Here is a 20,663-nt window from a genome sequence, read left to right on the forward strand (position 1 = left end):
CAATCCTATTTTCTCAATTCAATTCTTTACCTGAAGAGACACTAGGAGTACTTGTGGCACCTTAGAGACTAACCAATTTATTTGAGCATAAGCTTTCGTGAGATACAGCTCACTTCATCGGATGCATACTGTGGAAAGTGTAGAAGATCTTTTTATATACACAAAAAGCATGAAAAAATACCTCCCCCCTACCCCACTCTCCTGCTGGTAATAGCTTATCATGTAAGTGATCACTCTCCTTACAATGTGTATGATAATCAAGTTGGGCCATTTCCAGCACAAATCCAGGTTTTCTCACCCCCCCCGCTTTATCTAAGATCACTTTAGATAAGCTATTACCAGCAGCAGAGTGGGATGGGAGGAGGTATTTTTTCATGCTTTGTGTGTATATAAAAAGATCTTCTACACTTTCCACAGTATGCATCCGATGAAGTGAGCTGTATCTCATGAAAGCTTATGCTCAAATAAATTGGTTCGTCTCTAAGGTGCCACAAGTACTCCTTTTCTTTTTGCGAATACAGACTAACACGGCTGTTACTCTGAAACCTGAAGAGAGACTGACAGCCATGCTAAACTCTGTCTGTCTAGATGAGGAACTGAGAAGAAAAAAAGGTGCTTTTAAAAAAGGAGTTAACAGCATCTGAAATACCACTTAGCACCTAATGTAGATACAGTTTAATACTTAAAATCATGTTAGCTGATGGTGGGGTGTAACATGACCAGCTAATACAATTTAAAAAATATTTTTACTATATTCCTAGCTGTGCCTCCAATTTGAAAAAAAATATTTTGTTGCATCAGAGGCTTATGGAGCGCTTCTAAACCTACACCATTGTGTAATTACAGTTCAGAGTTTCACAGAATGCACAACTAGCCTGTGGAACTCATTGCAACAAGATAACACTGAGGCCAACAGCTTAGCAAGATTTAAAGAGGACTGGATATATATATGGATAACAAGGATATTCAGAGTTACAATATTTAAAAAAAAACCCTAAATTTATGGAAGGGATATGAAATCAGGGTATTAATCAACCTTTAACTAATGGGGACTGGGAAGAAATTTGTCCTGTGGGCAAGTTATTCCACAACTCCCTATATCAGTGTTTTCCTTGAACTTTCCTCTTAAGTATCTGGTACCAATCAGAGCCAGGATACTGGACTAGATGGACCACTGGTCTGATCTAGCATGGTCATGTCTGTGTTAAGAGTCAAGGAAACTTGCTTGACAGTTGTTAGGAGCCGAAAGGGCTCCAACCATCAAACAACTTTAGGACAGGCCAGTCTTCGCTTACAGACAGCCTCCCAACCTGAAGCAAATACTCATCAGCAACCACACAACAAAGGGGAACACACAAAGGAAAAAACCCAGTCTCCCCAACTCCCAAGAAAAAAGCCTGGACCACCTGGCTCCTCTCAAGAGTGTGTGTGTGTGTGTGTGTGTGTGTGTGTGTGGAGAGGGGAGCACTGGAGAAGAGGAGGTTGACTGTCTTAGGACAGGGTCTCCATGTGTTCTGGCTGCTTAGCTGAACTCCCATTCCCTTCAGAGTTTTTCAAGCCGAGATATCTAAATTAAAGTCACCTACAATTCTCAAAAGACATATCTGGCTTCAAGTCTAAGCTTGATAAGTTTATGGAGGGGATGGTATGATGGGATAGCCTAATCTTGGCAATTAACTGATCTTTGACTATTAGCAGTAAATGTGCCCAATGGCCTGTGATGGGATGTTAGATGGGGTGGGATCTGAGTTACTACAGAGAATTCTTTCCTGGGTATCTAGCTGGTGAGTCTTGCCCACATACTCAGAGTTTAGCTGATTACCATATTTGGGGTCGGGAAGGAATTTTCCTCCAGGACAGATTGGCAGAGGCCCTGGGGGTTTTTTGGCTTCTTCATGGGGCACGGGTCACTTGCTGGAGGATTCTCTGCACCTTCAAGTCTTTAAACCATGATTTGAGGTCTTCAATAGCTCAGACATAGGTTAGGGGTTTGTTACAGGAGTGGGTGGGTGAGATTCTGTGGCCTGTGTTGTGCAGGAGTTCGGACTAGACGATCATAATGGTCCCGTCTGACCTTAAAGTCTATGATTCTATGATTCTCCAGGGTATGGAAATAACTGCCCCAGCCCAGCTCACAGCAGCTCTAAAAGTTCTCTCAGGAAAATATTTTGAAACATTGGCAACTATGTTATACTTGTAACCTTTGTAAAAAAATCTTCCCTATTACAAGCATGATGAAGTACTGAAGAATTCTTTGAAAGTGACCTTTGTATGTTAACGAAACCACCTTACTCAAACAAAATTAAACTGGGGACAGCCCCATTTATGATGCAAGGATTTAAAACATGGGGAGCGTTATATGATCTATAGCATAATCTTGTGAGAAAGGGAGGATACTTCTACACGGTATTTCAGGAAGGAGTGTCCATAAGTAAAGAATACCTTTGTATTTAACTCTTTAGGTTAACAGGTGCAAATACTCTGGTATTAATACATCAGATGGTGTAGGTGCACTGCCAAACTCATTTATCTCTCCACAGTAGCATTTCAGTTGCTGGATTAAGCCACATATGCATTACCTTCAACTTCTACAAAGGTAACGTCTCACACAGTTTCTCTCGACTCATTGAGCCCTATTCACAAACCATCTCACCTTCATTTAACAGATATAAACCACACTATCAAATGTTCCAGAATTCAGAACGAAATTTTACATTTTATGAATGCAGAAAGTACATAAAAAAACTCATACTAAAAAGAAAGACTAAAATAAGATTAGCTTCCTTCAAACTGCTCTTGTTTCCATTTTCACTTTTAAGTGCCACACCATGAAAACCAAAACCAAAATCAAAACCATCCAACCTCAACACAAAGAGACAGAATGCAGAAGTTAAGTAAAGTTGCTACATAAAATAGCTTCAAGACACCATACACACAAACACATTGCTATAATAAAATAAAAAATATAAGTACATTGTTCCTTTGGAACTACAGATAACCTTTCATGACAAATTTCAAGAAAATGTTATTAATAAACTTGATTTGAGACGTTGTCACCAAAAATGTTTCCTTCTCCCACTTCACTGCAACCTCCAAAATGAAAATTATATAGATTTTCATAAGAAAAAGTCCTATCCCAATGAAGTCAACAGAAGGTTTCTCATCAACTTCAGCAGGTTTTGGACTTGGGCCTAATTGCCTTCCCTGTTACAAAAACTTGTGGTAGGTTTTTCCTCACTTCCTGTTTGTACTGAATTATCAGATGAATAAATGGAATATATCAGGGATCGAGTGGATATTAAATGTTTGTAGTACCGCATGCATGGACTTGGGGGGGAGGGGTTGTGGGTGTCTGGCCCCCCAGCTGGGCTTTGGGGGTGGGGGAAGGGCAAAAAAACAGAAGCTGGGTTGTCATAGGGGTTTCTTTAACTCTCTACTCCTGGTGGAATTTTTGTGTGTCTGTATTGTTACAGACATACTTGCTGACAGGTATTTTGAAATAAATTACCAAAATAATTGAAACTGGCGTGATTATGTAGTTATTTTGACAAATAAAATTTGCAGAATTTTAAAATATTGTGTGCAGAATTTTTAATTTTTTGTCGCAGAATTCCCCCAGGAGTATCAAGTTGTATGTTCTCTCATTTTTATTAATTCATTGTACTGTACAAAGTGAGCCATTGTTGGGGGCTGTCTATTGGTTAGAGCTGGTGACAGAGTTAGGACTGTTGGGATCTATTCCTGACTCAGGAACTGACTCCTAGGGGAAACGTATCCACAAAAACAATGAGTAGTCCGGTGGCACCTTAAAGACTAACGGATTTATTTGGGCATAAGCTTTTGTGGGTAAAAATCCCACTTCTTCAGTTGCATGGAGTGAAAATTACAGATGAAGGCATAAATATATATTGGCACATGAAGAAAAGGGACTTACTTTACAATTGGAGAACCAATGCTGAAGGCCAATTCAGTCAGGGTGGATGCGGTCCACTCCCAATAATTGATGAGGAGGTGTCAATACCAAGAGAGGGAAAATTGCTTTGTAGTGAGTCAGCCACTCCCAATCTCTATTCAAGCCCAAACTGATGGTGTTAAGGTTGCAAATGAATTGTAACTCTGCAGTTTCTCTTTGAAATCTGTTTTTGAAGTTTTTTTCTTGCAGGATGGCTACTTTTAAATCTGTTATTGAATGTCCAGGGAGATTGAAGTGTTCTCCTACTGGCTTTTGTATGTTACCATTTCTGATATCTCATTTGTGTCCATTTATCCTTCTACATAGAGACTGTCCGGTTTGGCCAAGGTACATGGCAGAAGGGCATTGCTGGCACATATCACATTCATAGATGTGCAGGTGAATGAGCCCCTGATGGTGTGGCTGGTATGGTTGGGTCCTATGATGGTGATGCTAGAGTAGACATGGGGACAGAGAAGGCAATGTGGTTTGTTAGAGGGATTGGTTCCTGGGTTACTGTTTCTGTGGTGTGGTGTGTAGTTGCTGGTGAGTATTTGCTTCAGATTGGAGGGCTGCCTGTAAGCGAGGACTGTGAGAGTGGGGGATCATTTTCCATGATAGATTGTAGGTCGTTGATAATGTGCTGGAGAGGTTTTAGCTGGGGCCTGTGTCAAGGTTCCTCCCCCACTCTGAACTCTAGGGTACAGATGTGGGGACCTGCATGAAAAACCTCCTAAGCTTATCTTTACCAGCTTAGGTCAAAACTTCCCCAAGGTACAAAATATTCCACCCGTTGTCCTTGGACTGGCCGCTACCACCACCAAACTAATACTTGTTACTGGGGAAGAGCTGTTTGGACGCGTCTTTCCCCCCAAAATACTTCCCAAAACCTTGCACCCCACTTCCTGGACCAGGTTTGGTAAAAAGCCTCACCAATTTGCCTAGGTGACTACAGACCCAGACCCTTGGATCTTAAGAACAATGAACAATCCTCCCAACACTTGCACCCCCCCTTTCCTGGAAAATGTTGGATAAAAAAGCCTCACCAATTTGGATAGGTGACCACCGACCCAAACCCTTGGATCTGAGAACAATGAAAAAGCATTCAGTTTCTTACAAGAAGACTTTTAATAAAAATAGAAGTAAATAGAAATAAAGAAATCCCCCCTGTAAAATCAGGATGGTAGATATCTTGCAGGGTAATTTAGATTCAAAAACATAGAGAACCCCTCTAGGCAAAACCTTAAGTTACAAAAAAGATCCACAAACAGAAATAGTTATTCTATTCAGCACAATTCTTTTCTCAGCCATTTAAAGAAATCATAATCTAACACATACCTAGCTAGATTACTTACTAAAAGTTCTAAGACTCCATTCCTGGTCTATCCCCGGTAAAGACCAGCATATAGACCCTTTGTTTCTCTCCCTCCTCCCAGCTTTTGAAAGTATCTTGTCTCCTCATTGGTCATTTTGGTCAGGTGCCAGCGAGGTTACCTTTAGCTTCTTAACCCTTTACAGGTGAGAGGAGCTTTCCCCTGGCCAGGAAGGATTTCAAAGGGGTTTACCCTTCACTTTATATTTATGACAGCCTGTATGTGATGGCAGGTGGTGTTCTGTTATTTTCCTTGTTGGGCCTATCCTGTAGTAGGTGACTTCTGGGTACCCATCTCGCTCTGTCAATCTGTTTCCTCACTTGCCCAGGTGGCTACTGTAGTTTTAAGAATGTTTCATAGAGATCTTGTAGGTGTTTGTCTCTGTCTGAGGGATTGGAGCAATTGCGGTTGTATCTTAGGGCTTGGCTGTAGACAATGAATCATGTGATGTGTCCTGGATGGAAGCTGGAGGCATGTAGGTAAATATGGCAGTCAGTAGGTTTCCAGTATAGGGTGGTGTTTATGTGACCATCACTTATTTGCACTGTAGTGTCCAGGAAGTGGATCTCTTGTGTGGACTAGTCCAGGCTGAGGTTGATGGTGGGGTGGAAATTGTTGAAATCCATGTGGAATTCTTCAAGGGCCTCCTTCCCATGGGTCCATATGATGATGATGATGTCATCAATGTAGCATAAGTAGAGGAGAGGTACTAGGGGACAAGAGCTGAGGAAGCGTTGTTCTAAGTCAGCCACAAAAATGTTGGCATACTGTGGGGCTATGGCAGTGCCGCTGACTTGAAGGTATAAGTTGTCCCCAAATCTGAAATGGTCGTGGGTGAGGACAAAGTCACAAAGCTCAGTCACCAGGTGTGCTGTGGCCTCATCAGGGATACTGTTCCTGACAGCTTGTAGTCCATCCTCGCGTGGAATATTCGTGTAGAGAGCTTCTACATCCTTGGTGGCCAGGATGGTGTATTCAGGAAGATCATCAACGCACTGTAGTTTCCTCAGGAAGATGGTAGTGTCTCGAACATAGCTAGGAGTGCTGGTAGCGTAGGGTCTGAGGAGAAAGTCCAAACAGCCAGATAATCCTGCTGTAAGAGTGCCAATGCCTGAGATGATGGGGCATCCAGGACTTCCAGGTTTATGGATCTTGGTCAGCAAATAGAATATCCCTGGTCGAGACTCTAGGGGTGTGTCTGTGTAGATTTGTTCCCAGGCTGTTGCAGGGAGTTTCATGAGCAGATGGTGTAGTTTCTTTTGGTACTACTCAGTGGGATCAGGGGATAGTGGCCTGTAGAATGTGGTGTTGGAGAGTTGCCTGGCAGCCTCCTGCTCATAATCTGACCTGTTTATGATGACTACAGCATCTCCTCATTGATTATAATGTCAGAATTGTTTCTGAGGCTGTGGATGGCATTGTGTTCTGTACAGCTGAGGTTGTGGAGCAAGGGATGCTGTTTGTTCACAATTTCAGCCTGTGCACGTCTGCAGAAGCTCTCTATGTAGAAGTCCAGTCCGTCATTTTGACCGTCAGAAGGAGTCCATGCAGAATTCTTCTTCTTGTAGTATTGGTAGGAGGGTTCCTGTAGGTCAGTGCTCTGTTCAGTGGTGTGTTGAAAATATTCTTTGAGTCGGAGACAGCGAAAGTAGGCTTCCAGATTACTGCAGAACTGTATTATGTGCGTGGGGGTGGTGGGGCAGAAAGAGAGTCCCTGAGATAGGAAAGACACACAGTGTGTGTGGCACAATCTTTCACCATAGTCAGTGTAGTATGTCGATTGCAATGGATTTTTTACCTTCCGTCTATTTGGTATGATGTCCATCTGTTTGCACTTGGAGAGGAAGATGATGTCTGTATCTGTGCGAGTAACAAACCCTGTAACAACCAATCCCTATAACAAACTTTGTTGCCTTCTCTGTCCCCATATCTACTCTAGCGACACCATCATAGGACCCAACCACACCAGCCAAACCATCAGGGGCTCATTCACCTGCACATCCACCAATGTGATATATGCCATCATGTGCCAGCAATGCCCCTCTGCCATGTACATTGGCCAAACCGGACAGCCTCTACATAAAAAGATAAATGGACACAAACCAGACATCAGGAAAGATAACATACAAAAGCAAGCAGGAGAAGACTTCAATCTCCCTGGACATTCAATAACAGATTTGAAAGTAGCCATTCTTCAACAACAAAACTTCAGAAACAGACTTCAAAGAGAAACTGGAGAGCTACAATTCATTTGCAACCTTAACACCATCAATTTGGGCTTGAATAGGGACTAGGAGTGGCTGGATCACTATAAAAGCAATTTTCCCTCTCTTGGTATTGACACCTTCTCATCAATTATTGGGAGTGGACCACATCCACCCTGAATTGGCCTTCAACATTGGTTCTCCACTTGTAAGGTAACTCCCTTCTGTTCATGTGCCAATATATATATTTATGCCTTCATCTGTAATTTTCACTCCATGCATCTGAAGAAGTGGGTCTTTTACCCACGAAAGCTTATGCCCAAATAAATCTGTTAGTCTTTAAGGTGCCAAAGGACTCCTTGTTGTTTAAATCAGGAAAACCATCAGGCAGAGAAATTATTTTCAAGCTTCTAATACACACCCAAGTATATCTGGCAGCCCCCCTTGAACAGCCATAAGTTAGAACAAAATTCAATAGATGTAAAGTACTGTAGTATTCCCTAATCAAAGCCTGTTCTTCTCTCCCAGTTCAGTAGCCTATTGATATCAACAAATCATTCCTTTGGTCAGACTCCCACCACATTGTACTCACACAAGTCACAATCTTAGAGATGATGCATTTCCAAGCTGCTCCGAGACTAACTCATATCATGACAGCGTGATCATTACCACACCACACCACAAAACTGAATGCCCACATCACAACATTGTTACACTGAGTCAAAAAAAAAAAAAAGAAAAAAAAGGCCCATGCTATGACGGAACATTGCCATGTCTGATATTTTGGGACCTGCTGCACATTTCAGGCTCACCACTAAAATGGCAGGATGACCCTGGAAATCTTGTGACAAGTAGCAACACTACAAAAACCATACACATTGTTACGAACTGTAGGTGGGGATTGTTAAACCTGAGTATATACTTAGCAAGAAGCTCATTTCCAGCTCTCAGTAGCTATCTCTTCATTTGGACTTATATACTGGCACAAGATGGAAGTGTGTCAGGAATCAAGTGAGAGACACAGAACTCAATGTCAGATGCTCAGGCTAGCAATTATGCAGCTGTAAACGACCCAACACTGCTCATAAGTCTATCTAGAGGTCTTGAGAGGTCTGCAACCTTCACACCCATAGTTCCCATGGTCATCACAAACTCAAGAGTATATATTTCTAATAATCAGATCTGCCATTGCTATTAACTGTCTCTTTGTAACAATAGCAGTCCCCTCCCCCAGACAGATAGCCTCAATGCAAGAGGATACCATGACGTCATCTGGAAGGAGGGTCCCAACTATGGGATTATTTTCCTCTGCTCCAGCTCAGTACTCTCCTTCCTCAATACTTTCATCCTCTTCAAAAGCACAGAGGCTGTCCGACCGCGGGATGGGACTGCTCTACTGTGTCCCCGAAAGTCTCATTTATATCTCTCTCTGTCTCCCTTAGTTCCTCCCGTTCAGCCACTCGGGTCTCACGGGCTAGTACTCGGTCTCTGAGGGCCAGTACTTGGTCTCTGAGGGCCATGAGTTGCTTGCACCGAATGCATATATGCCACCTGCTCACGAGGCAGATAATTGTACATGCTGCATTCACTGCAAAAAACTGGGTAGCCCCCACTTTGCTACTGGACTTCTGCGGGACAATATATACAATATTATACTATATAATATTTACTATTGCAGGATTTTGTTTGTTCTTTGTTTGCATGTGTTTTTTTTTTCTTTGTGAGGCATTATTGGCCTAAGTTTAGAGAATGTTTATTAGGTGTATCTGGCTCTCACACTCCCTCTCAAAACTCCCCCGTTTGCTAGCTCCTGTCCTGTTCGCTAACTGCTGTGGTTGCTTAGGAGTGGGCTTTTTAAACCCCTGTTTTCACTGAGTTAGCCCCGCCCCCTCATCAAGGGATTCTAAAGGGGTTAGGGATGAAGTCCAAGGACCAGATCCTCAGCTGGTGGAAACTAGTGTAGCTTTACTGAAGTCACTGCAGCCAGGCTCGTTTACACCAGCCAAGGATCTGGTCCAAGGCTTCACTCAGTCAAATATCCTTTCCACCCTTTCTCCCGCCCCCAGCCATGATTTTTTTTTTAAACTTGTTCATGGCTAGAAAAAGGATCTTGACATTTTTAATAAATATCACCCACTTGAAAACTTTTAAAATGTGGTTTTAAAAGGTTTTATCTATCGATATGTTTTAATATTGTATACTGAATCTGCAGCAGAAATATAAACCTTTATTCTGGATGGCAAAATGCAGTAGTATTAACAAGTGACACATAATTTGATGCCCATTTAGAAAAGGCAAATATTACACTTCCCCTAAAATTATGGTTAGCAAATTTAACATCATGATAGCAGCTATATGCATTTTTATATAGTTTAAAGGTTCTTTTGTGCAGAGAATTTTTGTTAAAGTCTGAACCTCTGCTGGGGAAGGGACTGTAAAGGGAACCCTATAATGAGACAAAAGTATAAAGTAGAATATTCCATTTGTATAAACCTACTACTTACTATCTTGCTAGGCTGCTCTACAAGGACCATTGAAAACGCAAATATGAATTTAGCTCATACAAAAACAGAGTTACTTTCTGCCGAGAATGGTGGTGGTGGGGCCTGGGTTGATCTAATACTGAAAATCCACAAGCTTAAAAACCAATTTTAATATTTCCCCTGAGCATCACACTCTGTTCTTTAATACAATCACTGCTATACACAACTAGGTAGGGCAAGAGTTCTATATTAGAATTATTTCTATAAAGCTCTTACATATTCCACAGGCTTGAAGGATTTGAGTGTAACTGTTGGACAGCCACAGGAAGTGAGGTCAGTGTAGAGGCCTTCTTCCAGCACACAATGGTTATCAGCAATTTCCCCTTGGTAAAACAGGAGCCAACTGAAAGAATAAACATAACAAAGGAGTTTAACTGAGGCAGTCAGTTATTAACAAGTTCTCTCAAGATCAAATATTTTCTAGGGGAATGAGAAATACAACAAGGTTTGTTTTTTAAAGTTGTACTATAAAAAAAAGTGAAACCAAAGACTGATTCAATTTTCTGCTTCTGCTGCTCTTCCACATGGTATACAAATCTCAACCTGGACTTTAATGGGGGTTAATGGAATGCAGCTAGATTTACTCTATTGAATCCCTGAAATTTTAAACAAGTCATAAAGGCAGATTCAAATCACAGCAATTGTGTGACTTTCCTATAGGAATGCAAAAAGCGGCATGTCCCCTTCCATCAGAAAGAAGAGAGTTATCAAAGCACGTTGCAAGAGAGTAGGCAATAGGACGATATGGAGCGTGATGGTAATGCACTGGATATATTTGACTATTTGAAATTTAAAGTAGGTTAAAAAGTGCTCTCTAACCACTTAAAATGGTGGGGGGTAAAAGAACACACTTACCATCCCCGAAGAACCTTAAAAGAACATGGTACGAATGATGTAAAATCAGAAACTTCTGCTGTGAAATCTACACATGCTCCTTGGAAGTGTGTTCTACTGAAAGCTTTGAGCTACAAAAACAACAACAATAAAAATATGAGGACTAGAAAGAAAATGTACCCATCATCACCATAAGTAGAGTAAATTGCAGGCACAGGGAAATATCAATGCAATTTTAAGAAGTACAAATGCAAATCTAATGGACTCCCAAGAGACGAAATGTCTTAAATTTCTATAGCACCTTTCCTCTTGAAAGGTCCCAAAGCGTTTTATAAACTATGGGCAGATTCTGCAGTCCTTAACTGAGGCAGATCTCCTACTGATATCAACGGCAGTGGTAGCAAGTATATATTCATTTTATGGTAACAGGAGTGTTTCCAGAGAAAGCACAAATGATAGGACTGAAAAATCTGGCCTTATACATACAGCACGACTCAGATGCAGCCATATTTTGGGTACAGGTCAGCAACCAATTGGAGCACAACAAGAAGGGGAAAGGAAATACCGGTGAAAAGATACCAAGGCAGAACATTAAAAAAAAAGTGCCCTGGAATCTTCTGTGATCACACTGAACAGAGATGACATCTTATTTAAAAAGCCTGCTTGAGAATTTCCGGTAGGACTTGCTGTGTCAGGAGTGTCTGAAGTCCAACCCAACAAGCTTGCACACACAGATATCCTTAGCAAAGAGCTTTAGAACCATTTAGAACTACATCCTGCCCAGGAAGTGTGTATCAATCTCTCCATCAAAAGGGACTGCTGCATTAAAAGAAGTTAAAAACAAAATCTACAGCAGAAAACAGTCCATGGTCTACAGTTTGGGGAAGAAGCTAAGAATTCTGTGCCCCTCAGGTACTATTTGTTCCTGGATAATGGGTCACTTTAGGTGGCCACTGATGTGCTGAAATCTATTGAGCAAGAGCAATACAACTAAAAATTAAGGAAAAAGGATGAAGAAATCTGGTTTGCATTTCTACCATTGTTTTTGACAAGAGGGTTCACATGTCATTTAGTCATGTACTTTATTACCCTTAATCCACTGCAGGATTGCTCCCCATAATGTATTTTCTAATGCTATGCCTAACCTCCTGGTAAACGCAATGGTTTCTGCGATTAGAACCTTGACCCTGTGATACACAGAGCGCCACTTGCAAGGTTCTGAGCACTCAAGTACTACTGCAATCAGTGGGAGCTGAAGGCACCTTGTAGGATCAGGCAGTATATATTTCCAGCTACTACTGTAGGCCTCAGTAATATGAGGCTGAAGAGAGAATTTTTTAGGGACCATTAGAAAAGTACTATTCGGAATGTCTTATTGCTACTGAATGGATTGAATACATACAAACAGGCAAACTGTGGATTATTTGTTGTGCAGTGCCATTGAGAATTGGACATTTACCATATGAATTAGTTGAATTTACCATGGTATTTCCCGTTTTAAGATTAGGGAATCCTTGGTAAACACTGACCACTGGTTTTTAATGGGACCCATCATACACATGTGAAATCTGACTGCTACTCTAAAAACTTCTTTTGTTTCCAGAGTGCTGGTTTCATTTCATAATACACTTAAATCACATACTCCAGAAGGACTCTCAGTCTTCAGATATATCTAAGTTGCTTTGTAGGTTGCCTTTAGGAATCCCTTAATTAAGACAGGGTGCAATGGATGGTACATACTATCAGGTGATGTGACCAACTTTTATCAGGTGTTATGAAAATTGCCTGGTACTTCAAAGACTTAGGAAAGTTCCTTATTTCTTATTTTATAACTGACTTCTTGTGCCACAAAACCACTTGTTTAGTTTCCTCTATAAGAGAGAATTTCAGTCCAGTACATGGGCTCTAAGCAGGGGCCTCTATACCACTTCACCCTCCAAGAGATACGTGGAGCAGAGAGCCCTGCGTGGCCATTCTGTACTGAGGTGAATTTCACACTAAAATTTGAGACAGCGTTCTGTAACATAGAAGAAAAATGTTGTTGCCAGTGCTCCTCCCCAAAGCGGCCCCTCTCCCTGCCAAAGAAAAGAAATCCAATCTACAGAGACTGAGAAAAAGCCAAAACCACATATTAGAAAATGGTTTTATGGAAAAAGAGTCTTTTAAAAAAAAAGAAAAGAAAAAAGAAACTAATATATTTCCTGTTACAAAGAACAAGAAGGGCTTAATCTTGCCCTTATGTGACACACAACTGTGAATTGAAAAAGACAAGCCAGCTACATGGGCTGGATACACTGCTGCTGATTCTCCTGCATTTGGAACTGCATTTCTGAGCAGAACACTGATATTTAGGCTACACTTACATTGTGCTTTTCACCCATAGATCTCAAAACACTTAACAGAGGAAGGTAAGTATCATTTTCTCCATTTTTACCAATGCAGAAAACTGAAGCACAAAGATGAAGCGATTTGCCCATGGTCAAACAGCAGCTCAGTGACAGAGTCAGGAACAGAACTCAGGTCTCCAGGTTCCTAGTTTCGTGCCTGATACTTCCCCCTTACAGCCCATGTCCCAGGCTACGTGACAGCTTTAGAAAGACTGTGACAGGGAAGGTTATACAATGTACATTTTAAATAATAAACTGAGAAAAATGTTCTTTTCTCAAAATGAATAAAAAGAAAAAAGTTGAAAGGACAGATTTGATGGTTCTGACTTCAGAATAATTAGAGAAGAAACCGATCCATTAGTTATACCACTGTGTTTGCACAGTCTGACCACAAATGCAGCTAGTTATAACTTAAAATGTATTAAATCTGACATGACAGATTCAAAAGACTCCTTTAGCGCCATGAAGCTCTATTTCCTAAAAACTCAAAAGGCAGTAAGTGGAAAGATACACAGTGCAAAGTTACCATAAATAATTATAGGGGTCTTCTAAAGTATTTGAGCAAGCCAACTGCCACAGGCAGATTAATGAAAGGAGCTTAGTTATTCCTTGGGAGAGTGAAGGAAAAAATATTGTTTTATTTTTAATGAATACAGCTATTGTATTTTAAACCTGGATACTTTAGTCTTACTTGGAACATGCATGTAGTTTATGAAGCAGCCTGGCAAAGTAGAAAGACCAAGACCACTTATTGCAAGAGTTCAGAATATAACACTTAAGGTCAGCTGAAAGCAACAGCAAGTGACAAGGTTTCTTTCTTATGGAAAGAGAGTAGTATTTCCTTATTTTAGAATCTATGCCTATAATACATAGGAAAAAATGTAGAGAGCTACATTCCTACACTGAGAATTCAGACTTGTACGATTCAGCATCCAGCTGTGTTAAGGATTCTCTAACGCTGGTGAGCCATCCTTTGTAACTGTTGCAAACATAGAAATTGTAATATTATCTTTCAACTAGAAGAGGAAAGGACGGATTTATTTTCTCAAACACTGTCTTTTACTTACTCTGACTCAGGAAGTGATCTTAACAAATTTCCCACAACTCCTTAGTCACAATAAAGTATGTTGGTGGCCAAAGGTAACTATGACAATTTGAACACAGCAGTGACATGCTCTCCTATTTCTTTAGCTTCATCACAGAGGTCCTGTAACAACCCAACATTGTGATCACATGAACCCTTCTAGCATGTTTTCCCTGTGGCAAAAGTGACATCACAGCAGCATGACATGGCATGCATATTTGTACACAGCAAGTGATTATTTTTTTTAAAGAATTTTCTGATATACCGGTGGATGGGATGGGATGGAAGGTAGAGGTGAAAGGAAAGGCATCGAATTGCAAGTTGAATCTATTGCAAATAGTCTCATTGCTGCTGATGGGTGAGACTCTTCCAAGATTTGGAGAAACATGCACATGTTTGTATGCTTATATTAACCATTTGACTCTTTTGGGTCTGCAAAACTGGTCTAAGACATTCATAGGAACAGCATTTGACATATTCTGAAGAAGAATGGAGTTAAGGAAGGAGATAAAAAGTTATTAAAACTATCTGGAATCTCTGAAACAAGTTTGGTTTGGTACCAGTTTCATTTTTCAATCAGTTATTTTATCTGAAATGGTTTACCAAGCCTTCTGTGTGAAAGTGTTTGGGATTCTTTGGCTTTGGCTGCAAACACCCAAATGAATATGTCTGGCGGGAAATCAGTGTTTAAGACTAAAGTAATACACCATTTATGTCGTTAGCAAACATTTCCTGCAAGCCTGAGTAAATCATAAACATTTTAGAACCTGAACATACTTGGAGTAAAGAAAGGGTGTGGTCAGGCTGTCCTAAGTAATGTAATGTGTACATTTTCCATGTGTTGGTGTGTATAACACAAAAGTATAAACAATAAGGATACTGAAAATCCTATCTAGATGACAAAATAGTTAAGATATCTTAAACTAGATTTTCGGGCTATTAAAACATGTATCTTTATATGGGATTTTCTAAAGTTTTATTAAAAGTGACACAGAGAGAGAGAGAGAGAGAGAGAGAGAACTCTACCGTTCATATCCCACTGCACTCCTCTTCCCAAAGGTACAACGTTAACAACTAATATTTCTTTGTGGACAAAGAATGCCTAATGAAGGGAGGAGAGAAGTCAAACTAAATATAAGGAAACTGAGATATACTCTGTTAGAGGAGAACCCTTAGCAGATAAGGATTCTGGATGAGCATGTGCATGTGAAGAGGTTTCTAAATTTAGAAAGATTACATACAAGAATGTTATTATGGATTTAACATAATCTTATAAAAATTCTGATAAAAAACAGAAACCCAAACTAAGCCACTCTGAAAACAAAAACATGCTACAGTGAAATCCTCTTATAATGAAGCCGTATTGTCATAGAATTTCACTAAAATTATGTTTAACTTTACATTAGGATTTGCTATAAAGGGCTCTCCTTTATATTATTAAATCACTAGTGTGTGCTCAGTCAGACTTAGTGTGTGTGTGTGGGGGGGGGAAGGGTAGGGAAGCTGAGAACGAGCTGGGAACTACAGCTACAGCAAAGGTCATGTACTTTTGAAAGTAATTAGCAAAACTGCCCTCATCACGCCATCACACAGGAAGTGTAGATACAAACTGCAGAATTGCCAAAATAGAATATATTTTTTAAAACAGCACTGTAGGAAAACAAATGGCAGGTAGCTAATTGTGTGTGGGTTTGTAAATAGTTTTCTGCAGTTCAAGTTTCACAATTCTGCACTTCAGATATTAAGAAGTTACAGTAACAAAGTGGGACGGATTAATTACAATGCAAAGACAATATCCCACGTAGAGAAAGGTAAATGAGTGTGACTGTGAATTTCCTTACAGGCAGAGAGAGACTGAAAGAAAAAACATGAAAAGAAATGGTGATACAGAGCCAAAGTGACCCCAAGCCTATTGAGCGGATGGCACTATGGGGACACAACAAAAACGGGTGTGAACAGGAACACCACAATGAATGAGATTGTTGGCTAACTTAGCCTCTATGTGTCTACTGGTTTCCTCAGGTAAGAGGTGGCTTTGTCACTGTACAGTAGATAGTGAAGTTCTTATCTGAGACAGCTGGGGGGAAATTCAACATAAAGCATGTGTGCTTAATAATATGCAATTTACTCCTAGAAATGGCATTATAGGATGTGAACTTACCAAATGTGGAGGCTCATTCTTTCCAAGTGGTTCCTGCATATTAAAAAAAAATATATATATATATAATATAAACATTACAATTATTTTTAACAGGCAGTCAAATCCCTTAAAGAACCTTTTAAACTTTTTTAGGAATTCTGGGGCTGAAATTCATTAATAGGTATTATACTCCTGGCACATTTCCCTCCCCACGTCTCTATGAAATTAGGAGGATATTGGCTCATGGTTGGCTCTCTGTTAGCTTAGGCCTTGTCCACACATTAAACTTCCACCAATATAATTAACTGCTTAGAAACCCATTTCCAGAGTCAGAGCAACCCCTTTGTGTAGGCACTCAAACTGGTTTAAAAGTGTTTGGTTTATACCAATTCCTTATTGAGAGAGAATCTGAGAGAATGGGAGGCAGAACCTTCTCTCTCTCACCATCACTACCCTGCAATGCATCTGTCATTTCCATTCAAGAAAGGTTAAACAAGTTCAATTTCCTTTCTAGCTTTCCGAGTTGTGGATGCAGTGTCATTTATTATATTGGTGGTTGGGTTTGTTTATTTTACAGTAGGGCTTTAGGAGTCCTGCAATTAATCTATCTGGGCAAGTTGCCTTTTTATTTTTCTGGATTGAAATAGAAAAGAAAGGAAGACAACAATAAGCTATAGCTCAGTTTTAGCAGACAGTAATACAGGAAAGTTAAAGGATTAAAATACATGACAAGTTATCAATAAGGCAATAGGCATGTTTTGTGGTAAATTAGGTATTTAGGGCCAGAATGTTCCATTTGTGGACATAATATGCTAAGGGGACTGGAAACTGACGTTCTCCTTGTAGAGTTTTCCTAGCATTTTCTTGTTGGGGGTTGGGTTGACACAGAGTTTGCACTGCAGAATAAACGGGAGATTCAGTCCCCATAATTAGCAGTTTCCTTGAATTCTGTAATGATCTTTTCTTCTAACCTTTCATCAATTGAATAGACAAGTTAGCTTCATTACCTACCCTGCACAATAAAATCATTGTATCACCAGAGTTCTGAATTCTTGTTGCTTTTTTAATTTTCTTTTTGATGAATTACGGTAACTCACCAACTTAATGGGACGAATTGACATGATGGTTTCACTGGATCCTCCCCAGTCTAAAAAGCATTTATATTTTCCTTTTTCCAGTATATATTGTTCTCCACAGAAATATTTCTGCCGATATGCAACCCACCTGAGGAGTGACACACAAGAAATGAACTGTGATACACAATCCTATTTTTCAATATGGCACTACAAAAAGTTATCAGTAAGTTAATCTTAAATAGAAAACTTTCCAGAAGGTTTTTAAATGCTTTACCTGTCCACCTGATATGAAATTAAACAGATTGTAAAACATGTCTTGTGGTAACAGGCAACGCGAATCACAAACCCGGCACACTCCTGATTTTCTACTTTTTATTTGTCTACACAAATATTCTTGAGAAATCCTTGCAGCATTAGATCTCTCTCTCCCCCTTCTCAGATAATTTCTCAGCATGAAATAAGAGATTGCTTGGAAGCCAAGAGGCTAGATATTCAACTGTCAAATATCTGAGTCACTCTCTGCTCCCTCAACCTTTACCTTCCCACCTAGCTCCAGACAGGGCTCCCTTCCAACTCTTCAAGTCAGATTATTCTAAGGAAAGAATGGAAGCAAGTGAGGAAGCCTTGGCAGGAAGAGATAAAGGGACTCTTGCAATGATTGGTAATTCATTTGTATTTCTTCCCCTTGCATTTGATTACAAAATCCAAGGCAAGCCAAAAATGTTTATAGCTGTAGCTCACGAAAGCTCATGCTCAAATAAATGTGTTAGTCTCTAAGGTGCCACAAGTCCTCCTTTTCTTTTTGCGAATACAGACTAACACGGCTGTTACTCTGAAACAACAAAGAGTGAGAGCATGGACACATTACCGACATGTTCACTTTTACAGAGTCGGTGTAATTCTTTATGCTGTGTGGGTTCCCCCCCGCAAGAAACTTACTTCAGTGCTTTATATTTAAAAAAGCTGAAAGCTACTGGCACAACCCAGCAAATTAGTAACCTGAAAAGGAACCAGATAAAACACTTCAAACTGAACTAAATGAGCTTCAAGCTGCCATAAGATGGCTGGAACTATACAAATGGCTGATGAACCTCGGAGGAAGCATCCTCTCCTGAAGAAAGAGTAATTACAACATACGACTCAAGGAAGGAGAGGAAATAAAGGGGGAAATGGGAGGAGTCTTCTCCTATGACAGGAGGGGAAGCATAGTGAACAAAAATTAACTTTTGAAAAACAGATAAGAATCATTTCCAAAAAATTTGTAAACAAACAGGATACAAACCATGGGCCCAATCTACTCTGTTCTATTCACGTCTTTATATAGGACTCATCACCACAGTATCTAAGTGTCATCCATAGCAATGCATTAAGCAGCTTAGCTAACATCTGTGACACATGGTTTTGTTCCTCATTCCCTTTCTCCAGAGGAAACTGAGTGGTTGTTTTCGAAATTCAATTTACTATAATATATGTACATTGTCCTATGAATTTCTCTTACTAAAAGAAAAGTCAAAGGAACGCACATTGCATTTGGAGTGGAAGGTGGTGAGTCTTTTGATGCTTCTTAGCAATCTGTCAGACTTGCTTGGTAAGATTTGTGGTGGTTCTTAGCAATTCTCCAACACTTACTGATACAAATTAGGCACAATGAAGTAACAGTAGTAAGGGCTGCAGAATCAGGCCCTACATCTGTGAAATGCAGTCATGTGATAGTGTTACTATCACTATCAACTGACAAGGACTGAGAGAACTTTAACAATATTTGGAATCCAACAATATAGTCTATTTAACAGTCCACATAGGTGGCTGTTGAATGGTGGGACACATCCTTTTTTCCTAAATACATTACCTCTGCAGCTAATCCTGCTCTAGATCCTGCTGCAGTTCTACAATGAGATCCATGCAGCCAGACCCCTGAACCCATGCTGAGCACCACTAAAGTCAATGGGCTCCTTGCAGATACAAGGGTGTGCCTATCTGGATCCCACTGCAGGACTGTGACTCTAGCTGGCTTGGGAAGAGAGAGAGACCAGCAGCAAAAACTGAACCTAAGTAAACTATCAGGCTTGTCCATATTCTTATTTGTGTATTGATGTAGTAATAGGGAGCGTTCGAAGTGGTGCGGTTTCAAGAGATCCCTGAAGGTCAGGACCCACAAGCCAAAAAAGCAAACAAAAAACAAGTAAAACCCTCTGCAAAGAATGCAGAGCAGAAGAGCAAGATACATAGGAGAGACACTGACATTTTCTATCTGAGAAAACACAAAGATTGTTCCCCCAGCCCCCAAATGTTTATCTTTCTTCTTCAATCATTTGAAATACATCATGACAAATTAGAAATCTGAAAACACTGTGCACTAGCAAATCATTTAATCATTGCATTCAAAGAACATCTCATACACGTTTGAAGTAGACTTACACTCCACTTTTCACATGAATTGATCTCATCTCCTGGCCAAACCCAGCCTGCTCCAAATCAGGAATATCTTGATTGACCATGACCTTACCATCTTCTTCATCTGACTCAAAAAGCATGACTGATGACTCGATGAAATCCTAAAAGGCAATGCTGAAAGTTAGGATAAATATCTTAACAATTTAGCAGCAGCTTATTACATACAACCTAGCCAAGGATTCCATGGGACGGTTCACAATGCGAGCATAACTATGTGCAAGCAGAGGCCCCACATTTAGGGGCATTCATGTTCCACTATGTTGTTTTAATGCTAGTATGGATGAGGCAAGATGAATCTATAACCGCATTAGAGGGAAGAATTGTAGCCTAGGAATAACATTTTCAAAAGCACTTGAGTGAATACAAGCCATTCAGCTAAGGGCTTGTCTACACTACAGTTGCACAGCTATGGCACAGCAACTGTGCCGTTGTAGCGCCATACTGTAGACACTTGCTACATTGATAAGAAGGGGTTTTTCTGTCACTGTAGTAAATCCACCCCCTCAAGAGGCAATAGCTAGGACGATGGTAGTGGTGCCTATACTGGGGCCTAAGTCTCTCAGGGGTGTACATTTCTCAAAGCCCTGAGCAATGTAGCTAGGTCAACCTAAGTTTT

The 20,663-nt window shown here is 40.3% G+C and overlaps 1 protein-coding gene across 2 annotated transcripts in view; it reads right to left on the reverse strand.

Moving 5' to 3' along the window:
• The window catches only part of CRYBG3 (crystallin beta-gamma domain containing 3), a 128,988-nt gene that overhangs the window by 19,532 nt on the left and 88,793 nt on the right, over positions 1-20,663 (reverse strand). For both annotated transcript variants that reach the window (XM_075118065.1, XM_075118066.1), the window contains exons 13-17: positions 20,012-20,148; positions 17,615-17,741; positions 16,539-16,571; positions 10,928-11,037; positions 10,289-10,415 (exon numbers count right to left, since the gene is read on the reverse strand). In XM_075118065.1, coding sequence (XP_074974166.1) covers positions 10,289-10,415; positions 10,928-11,037; positions 16,539-16,571; positions 17,615-17,741; positions 20,012-20,148 — 534 coding nt within the window. The remainder of the gene's footprint in view (positions 1-10,288; positions 10,416-10,927; positions 11,038-16,538; positions 16,572-17,614; positions 17,742-20,011; positions 20,149-20,663) is intronic.

This window comes from Caretta caretta, chromosome 1, assembly GCF_965140235.1.
Source record: "Caretta caretta isolate rCarCar2 chromosome 1, rCarCar1.hap1, whole genome shotgun sequence".
NCBI lineage: Eukaryota > Metazoa > Chordata > Testudines > Cheloniidae > Caretta > Caretta caretta.